We start from the raw sequence: 19,348 nt of genomic DNA, 5'->3' as shown, positions 1-19,348 counted from the left end.
CCCATGTCTCTGGAATAAATGCCCAGGAGTGCAATTGCTGGACCCATATGGTAGGTGTATGTTTGGTTTTCTAGGAAACCAGACAAACCATTTTCCAGAGCAGCTACACCATTTTACACTCCCACCAGCCACGTATAAGAGGGTTAGTTTCTCTGGATCCTTGCTCTGGCACTGTCACTATGTATTTCTTATTTTAGCTGTGCTAAGAGGTGTGTGACAGGATGCTCTTAATTTTCATTTCTCCAATGGCTAGGGATGTTGACTATTTTTTCATGTACTTATTTGCCACCCATATACCTTCTCTGATGAAATGTCTCTTCATGTTTTGCCTCTTTTCTAATACAATTGTTTGTGTTTATTTCTTTTACTGTTGAATTTTGAGCGTTCTTTACATAGTCTAGATTTGCCAGATACATGGTTTGCAAATATTTCCTCCTAGTCATGGTTTATCTTTTCATCTTCTCAAGAGACTCTTTCACAGAGCAAGAGTCCTTAATTTAGAGGAAGTTCAATTTATCTTTTTTTTTCCTCTCCTGGATCCTGCTTTTGGTGTCAAGTCTAGGAACTCATCACCTAGCCTAGCCCTAGGTCTCAAAGATTTTCTCCTATGTTTTCTTCTAAAAGTTTCACAGTTTTACATTTAAATCTATGCTCCATTTTGAGTTAATTCTTGTATAAAGTACGAGACTTGGGTCAAGAGGTTCTTGTTTGTCTTTGGTTTTGTCCATGATGTCCAATTGTTCCAGCACCATTTGTTGAAAAGGCTATCCTTCCTCTCCACTGGATTACAATTTCCGTCAATTTACTCTCTTAAATTTCTTACAACTCATATATAGCCTGATTTATAATACCCTGAATTATGAAATGTATGTTTCCTAAAATTTTGCCTAATCTTTCTTTCTCTGGCTCCTTCCCTCCCTCTCTTCCCCTTGGTTTCAACAAAGCATAATTACTGCGAGCAGCGCCATGTCAGTCCACATCCCACAGAAACCATGCCTGCTGGCATTGGTATTCAATGACCAAGACCAGATATAAACCCATGACAAATGAACAAGAGAGCTTCTGCTTATGAGGGTACCTGGCAAGGGCCGTCTGAGGATGGACGGGTCAGGGAAAAGCCCTCTGAGGAGGTGACCAAACAGCGGAGACCTGAAGGCAAAGGAGATGCTGAGTGTCAGGGAGGAGTCTGGGGAGGGAAGGGCTTTGCCGGCCGTAGCCCGGCATCTGGGTTGAGTCTAAGAAATGGGAGGCTGTCAAGGGCATTTTAAGCAAGGGATGCTGTGATACACTTTACGTCCTGGGTTTTCCCCATGTCAGACAAGCCTCTCCACCTTTTTATCTGATTTAATGAGCCTGAGCAGAAATGGGCAAAACCCGCTGGACCTCCGTCAGCCAGTCAGGGCTTAGGCTGTTGTAACTTACAAGGTTTGTCAGCTCTTCTGCTCTGAGCGCCACCCCCCCGACCCCGCCCACCTCTTCCCAGTAATAAGAACCGCTGGCTGGAGCAGGACATAAAGATGGTCAGCGAGGCTGCAGGAGGGCTGCGAGGGTGGGTTCGCGGCGATGTGGACAGTGGGGGCTGCTGGGAAAATAGCTTTTCTGTTGTGAATGGCCTCTTGGGGTAGATCTTGCAAGATTACGCATCTCGTGTCATTAGAAAGCATGGCTATAAATTAGGCTGCTCAGAAGCATGGGGTGTGTAATAATTAAGTAATAAAAGTCACCACAGGGGTAAGGGAACAGGAAAACAAAGAGCCACTGTTTGTAGATGCACTGCAGGCCGCCCTGGAAAGAGACCTCTGAGCTCAAGTGGCATTTCAAAGCCACTGACGCTCCACTCAAGCGGAGTCCCGGGTCAGTCTAGCCCCAAAGAGGTCCCCATGGAAGGGAGGTGAACCGTCCTGGGCGCGCACACAGGGCGGGAGAATGGGAGGGGGCTGGGAGGAGGATGTTTAGGGTCCAGTCCAGCTCTTTGTGGCTGGCTCTGGAGCCACAAAATCCAACACTTGGACCGGCCCAGCAGGCAGTGGAGGACAATAGGGAAGGGAGAGGACTTGGGCTAAATGACACTTGATACTCAGCTCAAGCCAATTGTTGCCATGTAGGAATGCAGACCCACTTGGCCAGAACGTATACATCTTCAAGACAATTTGGAAAGCTGGGTTCCTTTAATGTAAAATTTCCCAGTTTTTAAGTGTTGACAACAATTTCAAAGACTTTAAAGACCACCGTGAAGACTGTGTAAAACACAAAGCCAGAAGCCCCAGGTTTGCAGTCTCGGGTCCTTACTGTATGTGAGCTTTGAGAGTAGCCTCACTGCTCAGTCCCTCCATTTCCTCATTCCCTCGTCTGTGAAATAAGGTCACAGGGGAAGAACAGAGGCTCTGAACTTTTCCGGGGGCATTTGCACCTTGGAAAATGTGATGAAAGCTGTGGGCCCTCTCCGCAGACATGGTGTCTATACACTCCTGTTCAGAGATGGTGGTCTGCGACTCCGTGGGACTTCCGGGGGGTAAGAGCCCCAGGCCTGGATGATTGATGAGGCCTTAAGCCCCGAAGGGTGGGTCCTGGGCACAGCCTCTCCAGACGCCCCAGACCCATCAAACCAGAACATGCCTCAAACAAGATCCCCCCCCACCCCCGTGATCCACGCTCACGTGACGGTCTGCAAAACGCTGCTGGAAGGCTCCTTCTGCCGTAAAAGACCCAGTGATGTCTGGTTTCAGGAACTTCTCTGGACAGCACGCGTCGGCACCGCAGTTTCTCTTGGTGTTTCCCAAAGTGTGGGCTGAGGAACCGCCATGTGTTCATTTCCTGGGGCCGCCGTAACAAATGACCACAGACCTGGCGGCTTCAAACAACAGAAATGTATTTTCCTTGCATCTGTCCATTCTGGAAACCAGAAGTTTGCAGCTGAGGTGTTGGCAGGGCGGTGCTCCCTCCAGAGGCTCTAATGGAGAGTCTTGCCTGGACTCTTCCAACTTGCGGAGGCCCCAGACGTTCTCTGGCTTTTCTCTGCCTCTGTCTTCACCTCACCCTCTCCTCTTCCCTGTATCTCCGATTCTGTGTATATTTTATGAGGACACTTGTCATTGGATTGAAGGCCTACCCCCCAAAGCGATTTACATACTGTTAATCCCATCTCGACATCCTTAACTTGACTACATCTGCAAAAGCCCCTTTTCCAAATAAAGTCATACTCACAGGTTCCGGAAGTTAAAATGGAAACATCTGGGAGGGCACCATTCAACCCACTCACCCTGTATCAGAACTACTTCCTATATTTGCTAAAAATGTTCTTTCTTGGGCCTCACCCCCCAGGCTTCCTGGATCAGAACCTCTGGGGAGGGGGCCCCAGTGATTTTTATGCATTGAAATGTGAGACCCTCTGGTACAGAAATATGAGGAGGCAGTCAGCTTGGACCTGAGCTGAGTGATGGAGAAGGTGATAAAGACCATTTGTGAGGGAGGGTGGGAGGGAGGGAGACGCAAGAGGGAAGAGATATGGGAGCATATGTATATGTATAACTGATTCACTTTGTTATAAAGCAGAAACTAACACACCATTGTAAAGCAATTATACTCCAATAAAGATGTTAAAAAAAAAAAAAGACCATTTGTGATCACAAGGAAGATGAGAAAGAAGTGAGCGGGGAAAACAATGAGCTTCATTCCCTGGATTTTTCCTCTTTGTCTTTTTACTTCTTATTACGAAAAATTTCAAACATGCACAAAAGTGTAGCAAATAGGGTAATACACATCCATGATCAACCCTCATCACACAGCTTCCACCACTCTCAATTTATTCTGTCACTCTTGTTTCATTTTTTTACTTTGTTATTTTATTTTACTGTGCTCTATATTTTGCTGGAGGTTTTTGTTTGTTTGTTTGTTTGTTTGCGGTACGTGGGCCTCTCACTGTCATGGCCTCTCCCGCTGCGGAGCACAGGCTCCGGACGCACAGGCTCAGCGGCCATGGCTCACGGGCCCAGCCACTCTGCGGTATGTGGGATCCTCCCGGACCGGGTCACGAACCTGCGTCCCCTGCATCGGCAGGCGGACTCTCAACCACTGCGCCACCAGGGAAGCCCCTTGCTGGAGGTTTGTTTAAAGCAAATTCTAAACTACACAGAATTTTACCCGCAAACCCTTCAGTAGGTATTTCTAACATTAAGACGTAAAGCAGCCACAATATCATTATCACACTCCACACAATTAGCACTATTTCCTCACGGCTTCTGAAACTCAGCTAGTGTTCACTTTTCCCTCAAAAAATAACCTTCCTGGGCTTCCCTGGTGGCGCAGTGGTTGAGAGTCCGCCTGCCGACGCAGGGGATGTGGGTTCGTGCCCCGGTCCGGGAGGATCCCACGTGCCGCGGAGCGGCTGGGCCCGTGAGCCATGGTCGCTGAGCCTGCGCGTCCGCAGCCTGTGTTCCGCAACGGGAGAGGCCACGGCAGTGAGAGGCCCGCGTACAGAACAAAAAAATTAAAAATAAAAAAAAAAACCTCATTCCTATCTCTAATTACATGTTGACATGATAATATTTTGGATATATTGGGTTAATAAAATATATTAGTAAAATTAATTCCACCTGTTTCTTTTTACTCTTTTTAACATGGCTACTAGAAGAATTTTAGTTACATGGCGGCCCACATAATATTTCCATTTGACAGTGATGGTCTAGAAGTCTGATTACCTTTGGGCTCACTTTGGGGTTTGTTTCCGACAAAGTGTTTGGTGGGTGGTGCCACATACCTCCTATTAATCACTCCCAGCCCCACATCTGTCACTTCCAGTGATGGTAAGATTGATCTCTTGGGTAAATTTTATGTTATGCGTATTTACCACAATAAAAACAAATTGATCCTTTGGTCCAGCTGCTGTAGCCTGACACATCCATTGTAAAGTTCCCCATCAGCCTTCCACCTAATCATTGATTATTACCTCAATCCATTATCATTAGGCGTTGCAAAGTAATGATTCTCTTTCCCCAGTTCTGTCCTACCTCCTGCATTTTATTAGCTTTGGTTCTTCTATTAAAGAACTTTTCCTCATCACCTATTAGGTTACCTTGAGAGGGTCTCACACACAGGGCTGCCCCACTGCTCTGGGACCTTAGGATGGGGATGATAAAAGTACCCACTTTACAGTGCTGTGAGGAGTGGGGCATGCAAAATGCTCTGCACAGGGTAAGTTCTCCTTGGCTGGAGACCCTTGTCAAAGAGAACTAGAGCGGAGGCTAAAGGCAGTAAAGATGGATTTCATTCAGTACTATTGTAAAGGGGAAAGTGACCTCGCTCAATTCTGAATACAACACAAGTGGGGATTTATAGCCAAGGAGAAGAGTGGATGGAAAATTACTATGAAGAGACTTCAAGGGTAGGGGGATTCTTACTAAACTGACTTAATAGGACTCTTGGTAAAGGCAGGCCAAGGTGATCAGATATCAAGGGCGGGGGGATTGACTTAGCAGGGTTCTTTGCTAAGGCGAACTCTTCATCTGGCCAAAGATAGATCCCAAGAACGAGCCCTGATCAAAAAGAGGGCTCTGAGAAGCCTGCCTAAAATCTGGTCAGGGAGAGAGTCTGTCACCATGTCAGGCCCAGCACTTGGTTGGTGGACAGTAAGTGTTTGTTGAACAACTCACACGAGGCACCGTTTCTTCCACGGTTGCAGAAGGGCCAGAGAGAAACTCTCACAGTCTTGGGAGAACACTTTGCCCTGTAGCCCTGATGGTCAGGTGGGCAGCCTCTGGGGAGGGGGGCCTTCACCGACCTCAAGCCCATCTGACTGCTTCCCCACAGGCCTTCCACCCCCTTCTTTGATCTGCTGCAGCATCGGTACCAGCAGCTATGGGTGCAGGAACAAAAGGCCAACCAGAAAGCCATCAAACTGGAGAAAAAGCAGAAGGTAAACGCAGTGCTCAGTCCAGAGTGGATGACTGATGGGGTGGGAGGGAAGAGAAGGGAGGGGCTGGGGGAGGCAAAGCCAGAGCTCAAAAGGATGCCACCTGTGCATGTCTATTGCTGGGGTGTGGGCAGGGCTGGGGAGTCAAGTTGCTTGTTGCTTTGCTGAAAGGGTCTCGGTGATGATCAGGTTCAACCCCGACTTAAGCCTCGCCGGCATCACCAGTAAACTGGCCCTGTGTGCCTCTGGGGCAGGATCGGGACCCCATCTCCCGATTCCCGTCTGGGGACGGTCCCACCAAACTCCATGTGACCCCACACATCTGGAAACCAGATTGTCCACGAATCTGACCTGGCCCGGACAGAAATGTGCCCCGGTCTATCTATAAAGAAAAGGTTAGGAAGGCGAAGTCCAAAGAGAAAACCCACTTCTAGGAGGGTTCCGTAAAGACCGCGTTTTATGAAACGTTAGGATACATTTTGTTTCAAGTGGATGACTAAGCCCCATGCTAACCGCTCCACGTACATCACATACATCATCTTATTTGCGCTGGATACAAGCCTGTGAGCTGGGTGTCACCCTAGTTCCCAGGCATGGAAATCGAGGCCCAGAGTGGTGGTGGCCACACTGGGAAATTTGAGCTGCGGACAGAATGACACCCAAGCACCAGCAATTGTTAATGGTGTGCGCCTAGGTGAGATTTTTACCTGGAAAAACATCTTTAGCAGTGAATTTGCATTGTCACTTATATTTGAAGATACTAAACGTGGTACCCCCTTTAAAATAGTCTGAGAGGGCTTCCCCAGTGGCGCAGTGGTTAAGAATCCGCCTGCCAAGGCAGAGGACACGGGTTCGAGCCCTGGTCCGGGAAGATCCCACATGCCTCGGAGCAACTAAGCCCGTGCGCCACAACTACAGAGCCTGCGCTCTAGAGCCCCCGAGCCACAACTACTGAGCCCATGTACCACAACTACTGAAGCCCGTGCGCCTAGAACCCGTGCTCCGCAACAAGAGAAGCCACCGCATTGAGAAGCCCGCGCACCGCAACGAACAGTAGCCCCCACTCACCGCAACTAGAGAAAGCCCGCACACAACAGTGAAGACCCAACGCAGCCAAAAATAAATAAATAAATTTATTTTTAAAAGTTTAAAAAAATAAATAAAAATAAAATAGTCTGAGGTTCGGACTTTTGGAGCACTCAGGTTGGTCTCTTCTCCAGTAGATCCGGATCGATGACGGTAAAATCAGAATTGCTTTATGCTCACGTAGCACTATGTAGATTTCATTAGAAGCACAGCTTTAGTGTCTTTGGTTGTTGCAACGATCTCACCAACGCCGTCCCTCCTCCAGATTCCGTGCAGAGAACTGGATCCGGCACGCACCCTGTGTTCATGCCCTTTGCCCTCCCGGGCACCCCGTGAGGTCCGAGTCTCATCTGAGCATTCAGTTTGTTTCATTTTCAGATGGAGGAACTCAGTCTCAGAGAGGTTAAGTGACTGGCCAAAGGTCCCAGCCAAGCCAGGACCCAGGTGTGTCCCGCCCCAAAGTCCAGGCTTTTCCTGATGGTGAGGTCCCACTCTTGCTGATTACGGGAAAGCTTAGGATTCAGCAACAGTGCCTGTGATGTTCTAGGGACAAACTGGGGAGTGGAAAAGTCTTATCAGGGATCCCGGCACCCTTGGGACCGGCCAGGAAAGGCTGCTGGGTGGAGGGGCCCAGGGCTCCCCAGGCCCAGCCAGGAGCCAAGGCCCCTCCTGGCTGATGTCAGCGGTGGGTGGAGTCCGAGACAACCACTCCTTAAAGAGCAGAGCGTTGTAATAATACTTTAAAGCAGCCCATGACTAGTTTATTTGTTAATGGCTCCAGAAGGAGTCAGCTCACTATGGCAACGGCCAGTTTCCGAGGGAGCATTGCCGTTACACGCTGCTGCTTTCTAGCTCCGATCCGGAGTCCTGTTTTTGATTAGCAGCTATTTCACGACAGCTCAGAGTGTCACAGGTCCTCAGAATCCCGGGCCTCCAAAGACACGTCTTCTGAGTCTAGAGACAATCTCATAGCCAGTGCCCCTCAGTTTTCAGCAGAGCACCCCTTAAGCAGCCACTGTGGGCGGCTCCACCCCCAAGCACTGGTTGGGGACAGGTGCCAGCCTGGGGGTGTGTGAATTTGAGTGAGTCACTGCTTTGCTGGGGTCTCAGTGACCTCACTGGGCCAAAAAGGGGGTCAGATTAAATGGGGGCCTGCAGAGCTGGGCCCAGCACATAGTGGGCCCTCAGAAAATACTTGTGCAAACCATCCCCAGACTTCTCTTCCTGTCCCAAGATTCTCTGTGGCTATCAAACGGCTACAAACACCCAGACCCACCGATGGCTGAGGGCCTGATGAACAATTCATTAGGGTTGATAAGACCTTTGATTTACGAGGTCAAACTGCCCCCATCCTGGGAGAAGCCTGTCTCTTCAGCATCTCAGGATGTCCTGGATTTTGGAAGATGATGACCCCAAATGAAATTCTTGGAAACAGCTTCCATTTAGTGAGTAATCATCTTGGACCAGACACCCCGCTCAAAGCTAACTCCACAAATCCTACAAGCACCTGTTCGTTAGGCATCGGTACCCGCATTTCCTGCAGAGGAAACTGAGGTTTGGAAAGGTGACAAGACTTGCCTTCATTCCTCCAGTTCTGAAGGCCAACAGCTCCTTCACCCCGGGCCGGGCAGCCTCTTGGCTTTGGTTCGAAGATGAAGCTTCAAAGCTGTTCTAGAAAGCGGAGGGGAGGGCTTGTAAGTTATCCACAGATGCGTTCAATAAAATTAATATAATTGATCAACAAAATCAATCAAGCAAAGGGGTTCGATGGGGTGGTGGCATCTTCAGTTAGGCTCAGGTCAGCTTTTATTTGTCGGGTGCACTGTGTGCCCTGCGTCCTCTCTCACACCCCCTTCTGCAGTGGCCCATCCTCTCTGGGTCACTTGGGCACCAGGGCATCGTCCAGCTCATCCGCTCTGGGTGTGAGGTTCCCCCTCTTCACACTGAGGCTGTAGTTAGAAACAAGAGGCCCGTGTTTACCAGTTAACTCCCCTAGGGGGGTTTGAATTTTGACAAGGATCACAGCCGTGCGCTAATAAGGCCTGACTGTGTATGGAATTCCCCCGGGGCACACATTGAAAATGCAGACTCCAGGGCCCCTCCCCCTCTGGTTCTAAGGTTGGAGGCCTGGGCCCCTCTGTTAGTCTGCTGGGGTGACCATAACAAAATACAATGGACTGGGTGGCTTCAACAACAGAAACCTTGGAGGCTGGAAGTCCAAGGTCAAGGGGCCAGCGGAGTCGGCTTCTCTGGAGGTTTCTCTCCTTGGCCTGAAGACGGCCACCTCCTCGCCATGTCCTCACATGGCCTTTCCTGTGTGGACAAGCCTGGTGTCTCTCCTCTTCTTAGAAGGACACCTGTCCTACTGGATCACAACCCCACCTGATGACCTCCCTGAACCTTAATCACCTCCTCAAAGGCCCATCTCCAAATACGGTCACAACTGGGGGTTAGGGCTCCGACATGTGAATTTGGAGGGGAACGCAATTCAGTCCACAGCAGACCGCATGAGCTACAGGACCCTAATTATGGGCCTCTGTGCCTCTGAAATCCCACCCCCAGAGACCTCCGAGGCCCTGACCCAAGCCCCCAAATCCCTCCCCCCGAACAGGAGTCCTCCTTCCTCTTCCACGAGCAGACCATGCTGAGGACCTGCCCCACAGAATGGCAACAAGCATCGAGTCATTCATTCTTCATTCAGACACTGTGGCGTCCGTGGTAACCACCGGGGCTGTGTTAGCCACTGAGAAAATTACAAGGGTGTCTGGGACACACCCCTGCCCTCAAGGTGGCTGCATGTCAGAACCCAGAGAGTTCTAGGGCCGAAACTAAAACCAAAATAACACGCTCCCAGCGTCCCATGGTCCCACCCCCAAGTCCACTGTGGTCACAGGCAGGGCCAGGGGTGCAGGTGCACTGACATCAGACAGGGAGAAGGGCCAGAGCCAGGAGGAAAGTGACGCGTGGGTCTGCAGCACCAGGACTCCCAACTCCTCGTCGTGGCTCGGGCTTCTCCAGGGAGCCGGTAACCATCTTGCCTTGGCATTTCTCGGGCCTGCAGGTGATCCTTGGGAAACTGTATGAGACCCGGAGCAGTCAGCTGAGGAAGTACAAGCCGCCTGTGAAGCTGGACGCCCTCTGGCACGTGCCCCACTTCCAGAAGGTCAGTCTCGCCTCCACCTGCCCCTTCCTGCACCCGGGGGGGATGCCCCTCACCTTGACTGGTCTCTACCTGTCCTCTAGACCGTAGAGTTCTGTGGGCTTCTACCCATCGACTGGCATAACAACAACAACAATAATAATAATAGCAACAGCAATGACTAACATTTTGGAGCCCCTCCTAAGTGCCAGGCACTGAGCTCCACTTCATTGGCTCTTCCCACACGTGGAAGCGGGGAGCTGCTGCTATCACCCCCATTTCACAGCAGGAAATGTGGAGAACACTGGTGAGGGCAGCCTTGGGCTGAAGCTGGGCCATCTGACCTCGGAGTCTGGGTGTCTGTCCACTGGGGCAGACGCTGTCTGGACCAAAACCCCCTCTACTGATGGGATCATTGCACCACATCCTACACTGGGGACCTGGGGGTGCAAGACAGTCCCATGCCATCAGCGCTAAACCTCCCGCAGAGGGGCATCCCTGGGGAGATGGAGCAAATGTCTCCTGTGGGCTGTCATGCACCCAGAATGATCTCGCACCCACCATGCTCCGGCCTCAGGACTGACCCAGTGTCCATTCGGCCACGTAGGCCTGTCGCACCGTGACGGGGCTTCTTCTTTAGCAGCTTTTAGCAGAAGAAAAAGGAGGAATAGCCGGGGCCGTTGTCAGAGGAGGGGAACCAGGAGACTTGGGGACAGTGCCACGGGATGGTGGGGGCCGTGTGTGCCCAGCTCGGGCACAGGGAGCCTTTCTAGGGGCCACCAGGACCATGCCTGGTCCTGGGAAGACAGCCGCACAAAGCCACATTCCCAGACAGCCCAGGCCCGGCCGCTGTGTAGAGTTAAACTGCAATTTAGACAGTGAAGGGGCCCATGCCTTCCTGAACCTAATGCAATCGAACAGGCTGCCAGAGAAGCCCACTAGCCCCCCTTGATGTCGCTCTCATGTCCTGCCCAAGTGGCCTCCATCAGCACGTGTCAGTGGCCAACCGCCCTACTGCTCATCAGCCCGTGCCGTCCCTGCACACGCGGGCAGGACTGGGCACCCAGTGGGAGGAGCGGGGAGTCACCGAGCTGCTGCCCCGTTATCACTCCTCCGCCCTGGCCTGGGCAGCGCCCCTCATCTTTGGTTCCTCCGCCTCCCCCAATTTCCTGCCTTTTTATCCACATTCCTCCTCCCCTTTCTCTGCCTCTCACACTCGGGAGTTTCGCCTACCGCCTCCTTCCTGGCCCGTCTTCTGTCGCCTTTCCTCTTTTGCTCTTTTCTCTCTGATTTTCCTGATGTTGGACATCCATGGGGGATGCAGGCATCCTGGGGACCCTGCCCAGGAAGGGATGGGACCCACGGCTCCCTGGGCACGAGATGCCCTGCCAGCAGTCTGCTCTACAGCACTGACCCCCAGCCCCTCTCAGCCCCCTTGTCTCCGATTTAGAATCTACAATTAGCTCCCAACCCAATGGACCCAGGAGGGCTCAGGTGGTCTCCCCGCAGCCCATCGGAGCGAGGAAAGGCCCCCCTCCCGCCTCCACCACCCCCACCGCAGGTAACATGGATTCTGCTGTGTCAGGAGCCCTTGTCTCACCCGCAGGTAGCCCCGCAGCCTGGCCCGGAGTAGGATTGGAAATCCAGATATAAATGAGTTTCTATTTCTAAAAGAGGGGGTTTGACTCAGCTGAGCTCAGGTCTCTTCCAGTCTTTAGATTGTTACAAATTACCGTTAGGAACACGGTGGCCCGCCTGTGATGCTACCCCTCTGTGTGCGCTAAGTCATTATTTCACACAAGCACCCTTACCCGAGTGGTACTGAGGACAGGCAGAGATGGGTTTCATTTTCCTTGCCCAGCAAGTGGCTCGGCCTGGAACCCAGGTTCCTCTGACTGCAGGGCCCGAGCTCAAAGGCACCATCCATTGTGTCATAGAAATAACGAGAAACAGAATAAAAATGCAAGCCCCGGGATTTATCGGGTGATTTTTCATCTTTCCCGGGGATGTTCACAGGCTTCTGGAAGTTCAGCTGCAGGAATCTCAGAGCAGGGCTGGTCCCTGGGCGCCACGCGGTACAGCCCAGCAGAGGCGCTTAGAGCCCCAGGGCGCTGCCGCCACCGCCGCGACCCTCGGTGCCCTCCCCGTTGGGAAATACCACCCGTGAACAGTATTTATTGAGCTCTTACTGTGTGCCAAGTGCTGGACATGCATTATCTCCTAGATATCATACTCTCATTCTACTGACTCGGAGACTGAGGCTCAGAGAGGGGAAGGAGCTTGCCCTGTGAGAAGGGAATGCCGGCCTTTGAGGCACGTAGCCACATTGCAGTTCATTACTTAACCGGGCCATTCGTTGTTCAATGCCCATCTTCTCCCCTAAAGTGCGAGCCCAGGAGGACATGTCTGTTGTGTCTCCACTGTGTCCCCGGAGCCCAGCCCAGGGCCTGGCACCCAGCAGGTGGCCAGTAAATGTCTGTGGGAAGGATGAATGAAGGAGTGCATGAACGAATGAATCACCAGCGCAGCCCAGGAGGACAGACGAATTTAAAAGCCTTTCACAGACCCGATGAAACCCCCTTCCCAACCTAAAGGTCCCAGGGCCCACCAGCTGCAGCAGCCGACGGGGTCCGGACTCGGAAGGGGCGTGGCCAGAGCTGCTCCTCCCGCAGGGGTTACTGCTGTTGAGGCCCCAGGAGGGTCTTTGTGTCTCGTGTCTGTGCCGATCCGCCCGGCCCCCCTTCCCCACCCGGCCCCATTATGAAAGGAAAAAGCGCTTCCAAAAAAGTGGAATCTGTCACGGTGATGGATAACCTAAATGGACTCTCCCAGCTCGCGAACAGATGTCTACGCTGAACTCTGTCAGAAATAATTAAACACCTTTCACACGGAAAAGCAGCAGGCAGGGCGCGGGCGCTCCCGGGCTGGGTGAGCGCTCAGCAAAGCTGGCTTTCCATCCATCCCCACCCGGCACCGCGCGGGGCACCTCCGGATCTGGGCCCAGAGGGACCAAGGAAAGGGGCAGAGACACCCCTCGGTAGGGTTCCCTGTCCGGCCACACGGGGTCCAGCGCTATCTCCTAGTCTGTGCGACCAGCCATCGCCACGTGAGGGCCAGTGCCCAGAGGGAGGGTTAGCCGACAGCTGGCGAGTGGCCTGTCTGCCAGGATGTTCATAACAGGCCGCCAGCCAGCCCCCAGGCCTGGGCCAGCAGCTGGACCTCCCTGGGGCTCAGTTTCCCCACCTGAAAATGAGGGGGGAACACTCGTTCTTGAGGGTCTCTTCCAACCCAAGTTTCCATGACCAAGGAGCCATGTGGCGTGAGGCACGGGGTCTCGTGGAGGCCGCAGACACCGAACCCAGAGTGAACCGGGACAGGTTCTCATTTCGGGGACAGGACATGAACTCATTGCCTCGTTCCTGAGTGGGGGGACCCCTGGGCCTGGGGCCACACCCTCTGTGCCTGGTGGCCGGGCTTTCTCTGCGCCCCCCTCCGCAAGGCGTGCTGGGGGCCAGCGGGGAGGGAGGAGGGGGCAGCGCTGTATGTCTGTGTGCGCGTGACTCCAGGGTCAGCCAGACCCGGGCCACGTGGTGACCCCGCCATTTCTGACCTGTCACGTGGCTTGACCTGTCCAAGGCCCCGTTTCCTCTTCGGTCAAGTGGACCAGTGGGGCTCCCCTGGCAGGGCTGTTTGATGAGAATACGGGTACAGTGTTTAGCAGAGCGCCTGGCCCTTATCAAGCTACCAATAAGTGGCAGCTGCCACGAGGGTGGTCCTGGTGATCATTCATTCATTCACTCACTCATTCATTCACAAATCTTATCTGATCATTCATGCACTCATTCATTCATTCACAAATCTTATCTGATCATTCACTCACTCACTCATTCATTCATTCATTCACAAATCTTATCTGATCATTCATTCACTCACTCATTCATTCATTCATTCACAAATCTTATCTCTGAGCACCTTTATGTCAGACCCTGTTCTCAGCACTGACCATATACTACTGTAGGGCTGCTGGCGACAGGCAACAAGTGAGGTGGACAGACGGACAGGCGGACAGGTAACTGAGCAGGTGGACCACTAGACGGGGAAGTCTGAGAAGCTCCAGCCCTAGGCGTCCAGTTCTCACAGCCTGAAATGCTGGGGAGACGTCAACCTGAGCTGGCAGCCCCGAGTTCGGGGGTGGGGATGACTGCCCACAACGAGAACCGCAACAGCACGATGCGGACTCGGGTTGGTCCACCCTGTTCTGCCTTTTGTGTCCCCGGCTGGGGTGGGGGGGGGGACAGGGCATCCCAGCTCACCCAGGACAGCCCTCCTTGGGTCTGGTTGGGAGGCAGACTAAGTAACAGCACCCCCTCTGCTCTCAAAAGTGACCCAATCAGAACCATATATTCTATGGTCTCCTATGAAATCAAGAAAAACAGACGGTTTATCCCTCTTTACAAAAAGACTGCCAGCGATAACAGCCCAAAGACAGAGGGGCGGGTGCCCCTAAATATTTATAGCAGCACTGACGGTGGTGAAAGGCTGGACATCGCAGGCAAGTAATGGCTTAGGTACGTGTTGGGAGATATTACACAGATATCGCAGAGATAATATACAACGTCATGAAATATTATACAGCCACTGAGAATATTGACTTCAGTCTGTACTTATCGACACTTTAATCATCCTTCCCCACTTTCATAATAATTTCCCCACATATTATTGGGGGAAAGAACCTGTGCTGCGTGACCCCGTCTGCGTGGAGGCACCCGTACACCACGCAGGGGGGGGTCTATGCTCCAGGACAGACGTCCGGAAGGAGAGGCCCCGAGTAGCGGCAGCTGGGATCCCTGGGGTGAGCTGGAGACTGTTTTACTTTCTCTGATGCTCTTCTCTGCATTGTTTCCATTTTTATAATGAGTTCCTGTAACTTTTACAAAACCAGTAAGGTTTTTTTTTTTTTCAATGTTTTTAAAGGATGGGGACTCTACATCCTTCCCCAGGGTGCCTGTCCCTGTGCTCAAGCCCCTTTCAGCCCTGTTCCTCCCTACGACTCACCGAGCACTCCCCGTGCTGCCGGCCAAGCCTGGTTTCTCCTGTTCAGTCTCCATCAGGCATAAAGGTTAGAGGCTGGCGCTCAGCCCCAGTCGTGAAAGCGGCTGACTTGCGGAGTCTGGATCTCTACGGCCAAGTCCATGTTATAATTGGAGATCCAAGATCCATTTTAGAGGGGGGTTTGCCCAAGCATCTCGGGGTCTCCACTTCAACCCGAACACTCCTCCTCTCCCCGCAAGCCCTCACCTTTCCTCTGCAGCCCCGATACCCACCGACATTACATAGTCATTCAGTCACTAAAGTATGAACAAATTGACTATATTTTCATTTGGCTTTTGGGTTCAGCCCCACTGCTTTAGAATAATGGCCCAAGCTATTAAGCTAACAGTTTGATTTACAAGCTCTTGTGCTCTGAACGCTGGGATCAGACTCCTCTCTTTGTGGAAGACTAACCCTGCCTCGGGTCTCCTGGGCCCCTGACTCACTAATAGAACAGGAGACGGTAGGGAAAAAAACATCAGCAGTCAGCCAAGCAGTGACGCCCAGAGACGCAGCTGATTAGTGAAAGCTGTGAATCTAAGAAAAGGATTTTCTTTCCCACCTTTAAGCTCTCTTACAAATCATAGCTGGCTGGAAAGTTAGCTCTCTGTTAAAGCCCCAGGGCGGGCTCGCAGCCCGTCCACCCTGCTGCCGCCACCTCTCCAAAGGGCCCGCACGGTTCAACTAAAGATGGACCGTTCTCTGCACGGGTGTATCAAGCCCCAAAGTCACTCCTTCCAGACCCAGGAAGGGCAGATTCCAGATGGACTGCCCCTCCCCTCCCTGAGGTCCCTGCACCAGTGATGTATTTTAAGAATCCCGTCGGTCTGTTGCCTCAGAATAAGAATCTTCCCAGGTTGCCGTGTAGGGCACTGAGAGCACACAGGGCAATAGGAAGAATGATTCAGAGGCTCTGATGCTCTTGACATTTCTTCCCTAAATACAGATTCCCCCCTCCCCTAATAAGTCAGATCAGTATGCAGAAGGGCTGACTCGCCGAAGGAATAAAAGCAGGGGCTTAATTGGTTTTACATAATCCGGCACCTCGGAGAGACAGAATTTTTAGGCACCTGCTCACGAGGTGACATTGCTGCTCAAAATCCCAGTGAGCTGAAGCTCTGGGGGTGAGGACAAGAGGAAAAGGGGCCGGGGAGGGGGGTGGGGTGGGGAGAGGAGATGGCGGCAAAGTTTCTGGTGCAGCTGGAGAAATCTTGAAGTCCGAGGGAACCCGGGTCATGGAGGGAGGTGGCAGGCATCCTGTGGGATGTGGGAGCTGGCACTTGTAACAAAACAGCCCTGCAACCTGGGCACCCCCAGCCTGGCTGTCCCCATAATCTGTCGGGCACCCCTGGGAATTTTCAGTTTAATCCAGAAAGCACTTCACCCCCCACTGGGTGTGAAAATATTTCCAATTTCGTGTTGAAAATCAACCAGAAAAGAGACTAAGACGGCTTGTTTTGGCATCAGGCATCTACTTCTAATCTCTGGAGATAGCTAGAATCTCATGTTGAGTTTTGGGAGTTGATAGGACTTGCCAGGTCCCCAACTGCTTCTCCCAGCTCATCCCCAAGAGAATAAATCCCCCATGATCTAAAGAGAATCTCCCGGGCTTAAGAAGGAGTTTGGGTTAACGTCTGCCACCTCTGGAATGACTTCCTCCACGTCTCCCTCGTTTCCACATGTCCCCACTTGTCAGCCTCTGTCACCAGGCACTGAGGCTGCAGGAGCGATGGGGTCCGAGCCGCCTGGCACGTGGCCAGCAGGAGGGTCCCGCAGATAAACAACACTCGATGATCTACTTGGATAAAGTCAAGGTTTATTCAAACTGCGGTTTGTCAGAAGTGCAGGCGAGATGAATCCAGAGGCCGGTATCCTCTTATCTACAAGCCGCATGCAACACACAGAGCCTCCCTGGTTTCCCTCAGAGATGCAAAGTTCGTGGGCATCAGAGAACATAACACGTCGGAGAGGAAGGAAGATGATGGGGATGTTTTCTTGGCTTCTTCCCTTCTTCTCCTCAAAGAGAGCGTGGGAAATGATGCCTTAGCAGTGCAAACAATGTCGGTAGTTGGACCAAAGTCCACTGGCTGGAGGTGCAGAGGGAAGGGCGTCCAAGAAGACGGCGCCCCCAGATGACAGCACAAAAGCCACACCCGACAGCTCACACATCCCAAGCGCCTCTCAGAGGCCAGGCTGGGGGCCTCGATGGATGGTCTCGTTTGGTGTCAATGCTCACAGAAACCAAAGCTTGGAGGCTTCAAGTCACGCGCCCCAAGGGTCACAGTTAACAAGGGTCGGGTGGTGGCTGAGCCCTCTGGCTGGCTGCCTCCAGGCCTCAGGCCCTGGAAGAGTCGATAAATACCAAGGACCTGCAACTGAGGTCAGGGGCCAGTGGGGGCTAAACGCAGGACCTGGGAAGGAAAGAGAAGGGCGGTCAGGAGCTCGGGTGTTTATAGGTGTCCAGAGGGTCGTGGCCAGCCCTGCTCTGGCTGACTTAAGCCCTCGCAATAAACGAAACTCGCCACTGCCCCGCTAGCCTTTAGACTTTGACAAAACCCCGGAGCATCTTTTAAATGGCAGCTTGGCCCCAAGGCTAAAGAGGAAAGAGGCCATTGATGGAGGGGGGTGGGGGGTCAGGCTTGCTGTATCAAAAGGCCTGAGGCAGAGACAGAGCCCAGCAGGAGGGCCTAGCCTGTGGGCTCGTAAACCACACAGATGCGCCAGGTGCCATCCTGCCTCGGGCCTGCCTCTGCATCTGCATCTGTAAAGTGGGCATCAAGTGAACTGTGCATGCAAAGCACTTGGCTCGGGCCTGGCCAGGGGAAGGTCACGGAGCAGTAACACCTCTGGGTTAGACGGGGCTTTGCCATCTGCTCCTCTAGATGAATGGTTCTCAGACTTGGCTGTGCCTGGGGTCCTCTGAGGAGAGGTTTAAAATGCAGATTCCAGGGCCCCACCCAGGACCCCGATCCAGTGGGTCTGGGGTAGCCACCAAGCCTGCGTTTTCAACAAGCAGCTCCCCGGCTCCCTGGGTCAATGTCAATTCCTCCTACACAGATATGGTTAAAGCACACGTTCCCCAATGCAGGCTGTGCCCTTCCATACATTTGCCATAAAGCAGGTTGGGGCTTCAGAAAGAAACGTCCTATTGGAGGCAAGCTGTCGTCTGTTGAACAGGTCAGGATCTGATGAGGCTCTCTTCCCGGCTTACAGATGGCCACTTCTCGCTGTGACCTCACTGGGCAGAGAGAGAGAAAGCAAGCTCTCTGATATCTCTTCCTAAAAGGGCACTAATCCCATCATGGGGGTCCCACCCTCATGACCTCACCCAAGCCTAACTACTCTCAAAGGCCCCACCTCCAAATACCATCACACTGGGGGGTAGGGCTTCACATATGCATTTTAGAGGGACATGATTCAGTCCACAGTAGCTTCCTTCTCAAGTTCAGTCCAAGTCTGCCTCCTCTCTCTCCTTCAGCCTTCCGCCTCAGGGTTGTGTTTCTCCCTCTGGAGCCCCATGGAGCCACATGCTTCCCCTTCTAAGCGACAGCCCTGCAAATACCTGAGGTCAGACACTGTTTTGTCCTCAATGTCCAGGTTCTGGATTGTTCCTTGGGGCAGCGTTCTGAATGTCGATAGGTGGGACCCTGTGTTGCAGGGACAGTGGATTGCCCAGGTGCTGTGACCTCTGCCACCCGGTATGCATTCCCTACCTCTGTCCACAGTCACAGAAGATTTGTCAACTTGAACTGCCTTTCTACATATTTTTGAACGAAATGGTGGGTACAGATATGGCAGAAAATAAAACCCCTCTTCTATTGATACTTAGAGATTTAGCTGAGCAAAGGAGATGGAGAGGATCTTTAAGGATGCGTGAATCTCAGAGGCGTTTCTAAGGGCTCTGTTGCCTTATCCCAGGTTCCTAAACCATCCATCCATCCATCCATCCACCCAGGATTTGTTGAATGTCCACAGGGCGCCCCTAACAGTCGAGTAAGGTCCCCTGTCTGTTGGCATTTCCCCAGAACAGTGTCTGGAACGTGGCATCAGCATCCTTGCTGTCTAGTTGAGGACACCTAACTCTAATATCCCTATCTGTGGCATGACAGGGTCAGCCTTGTCAA

The 19,348-nt window shown here is 52.4% G+C and overlaps 1 protein-coding gene across 1 annotated transcript in view; it reads left to right on the top strand.

The window, feature by feature from the left end:
• CFAP77 (cilia and flagella associated protein 77) overlaps positions 1 to 19,348 on the top strand; it is a 136,709-nt gene that overhangs the window by 103,109 nt on the left and 14,252 nt on the right. Inside the window, exons 5-6 of the mRNA XM_060013273.1 lie at positions 5,806 to 5,911; positions 10,056 to 10,157. Of these exons, the coding sequence (XP_059869256.1) occupies positions 5,806 to 5,911; positions 10,056 to 10,157 (208 nt within the window). The remainder of the gene's footprint in view (positions 1 to 5,805; positions 5,912 to 10,055; positions 10,158 to 19,348) is intronic.

This window comes from Delphinus delphis, chromosome 6, assembly GCF_949987515.2.
Source record: "Delphinus delphis chromosome 6, mDelDel1.2, whole genome shotgun sequence".
Taxonomy (NCBI): domain Eukaryota; kingdom Metazoa; phylum Chordata; class Mammalia; order Artiodactyla; family Delphinidae; genus Delphinus; species Delphinus delphis.
Note: the sequence above shows the minus strand (reverse complement) of the source record. Positions and strands in the feature narration are given on the sequence as shown.